Here is an 8675-nt window from a genome sequence, read left to right as displayed (position 1 = left end):
TCTAATCAGAAATAACGACTGAGCTCTCAAAACTCTGATCAGCTGCTGTTCCAGGCACAGTAAAATACAGTAACTACAGTACTGTGAAATGACAACACACTTCCCCAGGTTTTAACAATAACTGCACTAATAGCAAGGGCATTATCAAATAATTGAAATTACTAATCAAAGCACTCAGGCTGATCTTAACTGTAGTATTCATACTGCCTATCATGAAAAATAGTTTTACACTCTGAACGGGAAAGCATTTTTTAATGTAAACATACAGTTGAATAGTTAGCAAAAAAACATTTGGGAGTAGTGGAAGAGTAAAAGCTGGCCATTTAATTGAAGGAAGTTGGAATGAAATCTTGAGATTTAATTCCAGGAAACATAAGGGGGAAAAAAATCTGAAGATCCAACTTATTTCCAAAAAGCCAAGGAAAACACTCTGTGCACACAAAGGTCAAATCATGGAGGCAGAATTGCAAAGATTTTTTGCATTGCTTTTTTTTCAAACCAGTTTTCATCTATGTTTAACCTTCTTTTATTCCCTGCAATTGAAATATTATTTCTTGGTAGCCCACTTGCTCAGTAAACATTTGCACTTTATACATGCAAAATTAAAATATTTTGTAAAATCAGGTCCATCATGCTAGAATTTATTTGGGAAGGAATAAGAAGAAGGAAACAATCACTCTCACATTTATTTTTTTAACTTTGCACATTAAGTGAAGTATATCAATATAAAAACCTATGTTTTGAAATATATGACAGACATAACAGATGTCTTATTTTTCTCTTAAAGAATATTTGGATATATTGAAAACTCCCCACGATGTTTTCCTTTGGTTCTCTACAACAAAGATGAGGCAGAATTTTGAACATGGACACTTGAGTGCAGCTAACTGCATAAACTCCCTCTTTTTTGGACAGGTCTTAATGCTTTATCTGCCTCGTGGAAGAAAAGGTGCTTTATTCACTGAGCTGCACTCACAGAACTGAAACCAATAACTGCAGCCAATGCACATGTTTTTCTTCCTCTGGGCTCTTCTCAGCCAAGAGCCTTCTCTTGCAGCCAGGCTTCCCACTGCACGCCCGCCGCCACGGTGCCCCAGGAGAAGGCGGGACCAGCTCCACGAAGTCCAAGAAAACACCTGCAAAGCCCGCTTGTCCTGGGCGAGCCCTGCGGAGCCTCTGCTGAAGGCGGGGATGCGCACAGCTGTAGCGGGTTACATTTGCTGCGGCGGGGTTTGAATTGTCAGCGCGCACCTGTGAGAAGGGAGGGATGGCTGCGGGTGGGGCGGTGCTGGCCGGGGACAGGGGCTGGCCAGCCTGCTGCTGCCGGGCTGCCAGCCTCCACGGTAGGCTCTGCTTTCAGGCGGAAAATGCCGCCTGCACAAGCGAGGTGAGCCAGGAACGCTGTTGCCTTTTCAACTGAGCGCTTTTAGAGCTGAAATTTACAGTCCTGGACAGCGGAAAAGGATGACAGCTGGGCTGGCTGAAATTTCTCGCGCGAAATATTTGGAGGGGAAATTTATGTATTTGCTCTCTTCGTGATTGCTGGCAGATAAGTGGCAATTTTCACCTCGCTTTAAGGAGTCACGTTTTTCACAGTACCGTGGGCTCTTCTGCTGACCAGGCAGGCGCAGCCTGCCCGAGGAGGCAGCGGCCGGGGGAGCGGCGCTTTCCACGGGGCATCTCCTCAGAGGAGCAGCGGTGCCCGGGACGGCCCCAGCGGTGCCCGAGGGCCGAGGCGGAGCCGCGTGCGGGGATGGGCCCGGGCCCAGCGCGGGCCGTCCCGGCCGGGACGCGCTCCCCTTTGTGCCCGGCGGCGCGGCGGCCGCGTTGCCATGGGAACCGTCCCGGCGGCCGCGGCGGGCGGAGGCGGGCCGTGCGCGGCGCAAGATGGCTCCCCGAGGCGGCGGGACGCAGCGTGAGCGGCGGGCGGGGGGCGGGCAGGCGCGGGCTGCCCCCGGTGCCTCGTGTCCCCGGCCACCGTCCCCCGATACCCCCCAGCCCGGCCCTGCCCACCCCCTGCCCTCCCTTTCCCTGCGGGCTGCGCCCGCCCCGCCCCGCCCCGCGGCAGCAAGTGGCAGCGGCCGCCGGTGCCGCGGGGCGTGCTGACAGCCCCGCGCCCAACTTGTGTTGCAGGCGCGCCCCGCCGCTGATGCGAGAGCTGCCGCCGCGCCAATGCCAGCGCCGCGCCGCCCGGCCAGCCCCCGCCGCGCCCCGGGCCCGCCCCGCCGCCGCCGCGATGGCTCTGACCTTGTTCGGTGAGTAAAGCGCCGCCGCCTCGGCCCGGCGGGCGCGGGGCTGCCGCCCCCATTGTCTGCGGCGCGGCAGCGCCTGGGCGTGGGCGCCGCCCGCAGGGCCGGGCCCGGGGCTGCGGAATAACGCCCCGGCGGGGCAGCCCCGCCGCCCGCCCGGCGGGGGCTCCCTGCGACCGGCACAGGAAAGTTAGGGTGCCTCGGGGAGCCCCGGCAGCCGAGGGGCTGTGCCGGAGCCACGGGCCGGCCCGGGGGGACCCCCGGCAGCGTCGGGGACACGGGGCGCAGCTGCCCGCGGCGAGCCGGTGCCTTCGTGCCGCCCGGGTCAGCCCGGGGAAGGAGGCTCCGGGAGTGCTGCTCTGGCCGTGCTCACAGCCTGGGACGGCGTGCTGGGAGCCGGCTCGAGAAAACTCTAGTTTAAACTGTTGAACATGTGGGTTCTGCCCAGTAACGTTATTAAATTAGGCTTGCTTATGCTTAACGTGCGCAATTTTACGGCAGGCAAACAAACAAAAAAGCTTCAAATTGTGTCTGGCAACACGAGGTAAATGCAGCAATGCGAAGGAAAACAGAAATTAGTACAACTAAGGTCAGTGCAGAGTTAACAGGATAATCGGGATACCCTTTCTTGAAAGAAGCTCATGCACCACAAGTGATTTCTAGTGAACAGAGGATGTCAAGTCTGTTCATTATATTTAGACTGTGGGGCTTTATTTCATATGTAAACAAATGGCTCACTTTCATTGATTTCCTGATTCTTGGAATGGTACAATTTCTTAAGAGACTAAAACCAGTTTTTTGGGTTTTCTTAAAAATTGACGCCTGCAAATTATTCTGCATATTGAACCCCGTCTAAGAAGAAGTTTAGCACATGTTGTAAGGTAGCTCCCTGCAAATAAAATCTATGCTGTGTTGGATTTAGCTACAGTGCTCTCTCCCATATTTATATTTCCTGCTCGAGTTTTTCAGGATGCCAAGGGTTCATAGGTCAGGACAAACCGTCTCTGTTGTTATATGCCTGGTCTGTCACTGACTTCACGGGGCTGCAGGAGCTGCAGGTAGGGGGGCCCTGCAGGTTGTCAGGCGTAGGGTGAGGATCAAGCTCTTTAACTTACAAATGAAAGTAAACACAGAGATCAAATGGCAGATTGGCTGTTTTGAAAAAAAACAAAACAAAACCCTGTTTATGTTACTTTGTATCATTTTGAATTTGATTGCTTGAAAATATGTAGTTTGTTACATTGGCGCTGAAGGTATTGTCATTTTCCCTAACAGAAAAAAAATTTTTAGGCTGAAATACACGCATTCTCCATGCTGAGGGTCATTATAATTTTGTCTACAAAAATGAAGAATATTTTAATTTTAACTTTTAAAGAAAGGGGTGTTCCTATATCAGGTACCTTTTTTTTTAAACTTATGTGATTCTTTTCCAATTTGTATGTGTTTGATCGACTGCCTGACATATTCTACAAATTTGCATTACAAAGTAACTTGGTGGTTTTGTGTGTTATCACATCTGTTGCAACAGTAAATGTCATTGATACATGTAAAAGATAATGAGTCTCGAGAAGATAGAATAGGTGCTCTGCTGTGTCTGTCTCATTTTTAAACATTATCTTGCTGAGGGCAAAACCTCGGGATTGCACCCTTTTAAGAAAACAAAAAAGTGACAATAAAACAGTGCAACAAATGTGGCTCATATGCATCAACAAATGAATATGATGCCTTTCACAAATGTAAAAGCTTTACAGTATGTCTTAAACTATGAATGCAAGAGTGTGAGTTGTGTCAATGCAGAGGTGGATGTGAGTGCAATATCTGTGCAGATGTGGCTGTGATTAATTTATGGTTGAGCTAGCACAGCTTACTGTGTTGCTGTGAGTCCTCTGAGCTGGGGTAGCTTGCCACAATTTGTCTCAGCACGTAACAAAGACAGACTACAGCCTGCTTGCTTTGAGCTTCAGGAACAGTGTTCAGCCTTTATTGTAAGTGTTGGCTGCTGCTGGAGAGTTACATTTTCACTTACTGCACTGGAGCTGACCCATAGTAAATCATTAAAAATATAACCCACAAAAGAGGGGGGGTTTGTTTATTTAATGTAACCCCCTACCAAAGCAATATCAGCAAATCTGAGGAAAGGCAAATTAAATGTCTGAATTAATTGATCTGTTTTAAGGCTTTAAGCAGCTGTACCTGTACCCTTTTAAATTCACATCTATCTTATACCAGTAAAATTGTCCTGAGCAAGCAGGTCTCAGGGGAGTGGTTTCTTTGGTTCTGCTCACTCATGTAAACTCTAGGCTGAATATTGCATTTTTTTTTTCCTAGCCCATAATGATATATCACAGTGAACCAAATTTCACCATTTTCAGGCTGCTTCCATTAAGTTGTGCTCCAAAAGCATGTAAAATCTGACATAAATTGCCATGTCAACTTTGGTGGGGGAGAAAAATCCCCAAGTTTCCTGGGTCCCTTTCAATCAGTGTGTACTTGTATGTGCACAGCAAGGGAGAGGAGAGGGTTGGGAAGTGTCATTATATGCTCTAGGGAGTGTTTTATGGCTCTTATGGTGCATAGTGCAAAGACTCTGCTAGGAGGGGACGGGTCTGGAGGCCAGGCTGATATTGTTGCAGATCCTGGATTAGCAGGGCCACGCTTATCAGGAGGAGGAGGAAAGTCAGGTCCTGTTGGAGGCTGCCCTTTGCCATTGTCCTCAGAGCAGCCCCACATTGCCACAGGAGCACTGTCTGCAGCTCACACCTTTGGGTGACAGCTTGAGACTCTTGGGAAAGTTGGTTGTGAAAAGAGTTTCTAGTATTAAAAATGTATCAACAGCATTTTTCTGCAGAAAACCACATAAAGCCTAAGGGTTTCCCTATTACCCCTTTTCAGTTACAGCCTATTGGCAAGATTATGATGGCAGCAATACTCAGGATCTTCAGTGACTGTGTGACAAAGTTTCAATGGCAGAAATAGCCTGTTGTGACCATAGGTGGTCATGTGCCATGCCTTTCCATGGTCCCAGCCCAAGCAGGGTGTCACCAGTACATTCAGTTTGTGTTCCAGTGCCCAGGCACTTGGAATGCAAGTCTGATCTAACAGTAGGAAGCAGGTCCTGCACAAGGACTGCATGGGCAAAGCACTAGAAAACAGTTGATTTCTCTGAGAAGCAGAAAAAAATTGCTGTCTGATCCTTTTATTTGTTGCAAGTAATAGATGCTATAGGTTTGATATTCATGTGAATTGCTTATTAAGAGTTGGTGGGGATTTTAAATTATCTTATTCCACGCAAAGTGTGCATTTTCACATGCAGTGTGTGTAAATGTCTGGAACTTGAGCAGATGTCCAGTTCTATTGCTGTTTTTCCTCCTACAGCACAGTCCTGTTGCCTTACAGAAGGTTGTGGTGATTACAGGTGTAGTCTCCTTTTTCTCTCTGTTTCTTGCTGCCTGGTGCAGCAGCTGGAATGGTGTGTAAGCCATTCTCTGCCATCTCAGCACAGTCTGGTGGCTGCATGCCCAGCCTTTGGGAAGATGGGCTGAAACCACTTGCCTGGTTTAGCAGAGGTGGCTCAGGGATGCCCACCACTCCTGCTGTGCTGAATCCCTGCAGGGTAGCAGCTTCCTAGTGACAGGAAGAGCAATCAGTCACGTTCCTATGGCTAGACTTCCTGAAGCCATCTGTTAATACCCTAAGATGTGAGATTGCACAGTGGCAGGGCTGAGGTGCATGCTGTCATTCCACTTGGATGACTCAGCTATTGGAAAGATAACAAACAGCCTAGAGGGAAAAGGAGGGGAAGTATTAAGTTATCCCACTGTTTGCTTGTGTCTTTGAATATCCTGAAAAGTGTTTAAAGAAAGTCAACATTGTACTGTGAAAGAAAAATAGTTTTGTTATATTTAGTGCTTGTGAGCTGTCCTTGTCATTTATGAATTCCCTTCCTGTTCATTTATTTCCTCATAAATTCTCTTGTTTGAGCAAAGGAAGACATTTCAAAACAGCCAGGAGAGATCTTCATGGACATATTTGTCATTAGTTATCCGTGCTCTTGCCTTCTTGCTCGGAGCCTACCAATGGATAAAAACTCATCCCTGAGTGCTGGTGGTTAAGAAATGAGAAACAAAGCAATTCTCTTTTAATCTTCCAAGTGCTTGCACTCTGATGAGTGACTGCAGCTGAATGGGAATAGAGACAGAGCTGTAGTCAGCATGACAGGTATGGTTTTTTAAGGAGATGATGAACAAGAGCAGTTTTTAGGGAAATCTTTAAGGAAAATATTAGAATAAAAGAAATAAGCAGTACACTGCTACAGGCAGAATGGGCAGGGACTGAGAAGCCAATGATGCCTCTGTTTCAGGTGTCCATGCATTTCTGAAAGAGTAATTTGCTCACTTAGCAGAATTGCTTCCACAGCTGAGACCTCTGTTGTTGTCCTACACAGAATTAATTTTCTATGACTATTTTCCACTATGGGTATGCAGTGAACCTTTTGAAATAAGTTCTTCCATACTTGAAATAACAATTAACAAATTACTGTTTCAAGTTCTATGCATCTGTGATTACTGTTCTCCATGCAAACTGTGCTTACTGGCTCATGGCTGCTTCAAAAGGTAGGATATACTTATGTTGGTTCAAGCACATATTTTCTAATGTGTCAGTCTTAATAAGAGAAATTTTTCTCTAAATTAATGTTTTCCTTGCTTGAAAAAGGGCATTAATTTTTAGAGTGCTTGGTTGGCACAGATACAGAGAAAGTAAGTGCTCCTCTAAAAAATGGCTCACAACAGGTAATGCTGCAGATTCTCTGTAGGGTAGGAAATACTCAAAAATTAATCTGCTCATTTCTTGTCTTGTGTGCAGAGCCCTCTAAGAACAGTAAATAAACAGATCCCCTACAATTCAAGTTCTTCTCTCTATTTTCTCTGTATTTGGCCCTGAGCTATGCTTAAAACTTATGGCTACCTGTGATTATAAAGTTTATTGACAGAGCCCCTTAACTATAGAGTCCAGTTGTACCAGGAAAGTGGTCTCTGAATTTGTTCCTTAACTGAAGCAGGTAATTGAAGCTCGTTCATGGAATTGGGACATTTATAGTAGGGATTTTTGTCACTACAGGGAACATAAATGTAGAATGATAGGATCTATCATGGGTGCTTCTAGGCCAAAAAGAAAGTAAAAAACTTTGAAAACTCTTCAAAGAGCATAAGGTGAGCAACAAGGTGAATACATATCCCATGTGGCACTGCCTGTGCTAGGTCTTTTTCAGCAGAAAAGCAGTGAATTCAGTCATGTTTTTAAGCTGGTTGCAACAGATACTCTTGAAGTGGTTAGCCCTTGCTTAAAATACTTGGGCTTCATTCAATACTGACTGATACCAAGCTAATTTTAGAGGACATTTAAGCAATTCAACATCTAGTCACAATGGGAATTACAAATAGTCTAATTACATAAAACTATTTAGGGGTATTAGTACAATGTCTAGGTTTGGGAATTGAAACCATTTTAGAGAGAAACTAGACCTTCCAACTCCCATTCATGTGTCTGGGAGGAGAAGTGTCCAGGTGCTGAGAGTCATAAGAACATTTTCTCCTAGGTGCTGTGCTAACCTTTCATGATTTAGAGAACCTAATGAAACAAATAAGGAGAGCAGGCTTGAAAAGGTTTTGCTATCAGTGCAATCAAAAGAAAAACCTTTATAGGATCTATTAACTAGTAAATTGTATAAATTGATCAAAATACCAGAGAAGTGACACTAACAGTATAGGCAAGGATGAAAATATATGAGTCATGGCTTCCCAGGTTGGTGCTTAGAAGTGTGCTTCACACAGTGGCCAGTATAAAACTGTGTTTCTTTTCAGTTGTATTAGAATAAGAATCTAAAGAAATCAGAAGTTTGAGGATTGTTGCTGAAACTGGAAAGGACATGTCCAGTTGTGTGCTCAAGTAATGAATTAAGGTGAGATTTTTTAATTTTCTCCAAGGAGGTTCTCTTATGCTGTTATCAGCTCAGGCACAGAATTGAGCAATTGCATCCCTTTTCTCCTTGACACCAGCAGATCCACTAGGAATGGAGACAGTCTGTCTAACACAGAATCTCAGCTGGTGGTGTTCAAGTGAAAGACACTCTGAATGTGAGGATCCAGGAAGGTTTCCTGATGTACACTTCACACTGGCCAAGGGCTGATGTTTCAGGTGTAAATGTGGGGTTTCTTCTGTTTGTTTTGGACTCAGTTGATGCTTTTTGCTTTGTCAAGTTTTGGGACTTTATTCTGTCACTAATTCTCTTCAAGAGGTCTTACCTGTTTTTTTCAGGTGCACAAAAAGTTTTCCATTGGCAGAAATCACATCTCAGTGTCCAGAAAAGATTGTGTGTACTCACAGTGGCACTACTATATTCATAATTTAAATGCACAAGCCTTTTGG

General features: G+C 45.6%; 1 protein-coding gene across 1 annotated transcript in view; it reads left to right on the top strand.

Moving 5' to 3' along the window:
- Nucleotides 1-2195: 2195 nt before the first annotated feature.
- The window catches only part of CHN1 (chimerin 1), a 92313-nt gene continuing 85833 nt past the window's right edge, over nt 2196-8675 (top strand). Inside the window, exon 1 of the mRNA XM_050976973.1 lies at nt 2196-2255. Coding sequence (XP_050832930.1) covers nt 2237-2255 — 19 coding nt within the window. The 5' untranslated portion in view covers nt 2196-2236. The remainder of the gene's footprint in view (nt 2256-8675) is intronic.

This window comes from Serinus canaria, chromosome 7 (genome assembly GCF_022539315.1).
Source record: "Serinus canaria isolate serCan28SL12 chromosome 7, serCan2020, whole genome shotgun sequence".
Lineage (NCBI taxonomy): Eukaryota > Metazoa > Chordata > Aves > Passeriformes > Fringillidae > Serinus > Serinus canaria.
This window is presented reverse-complemented; position numbering and strand designations above follow the sequence as displayed.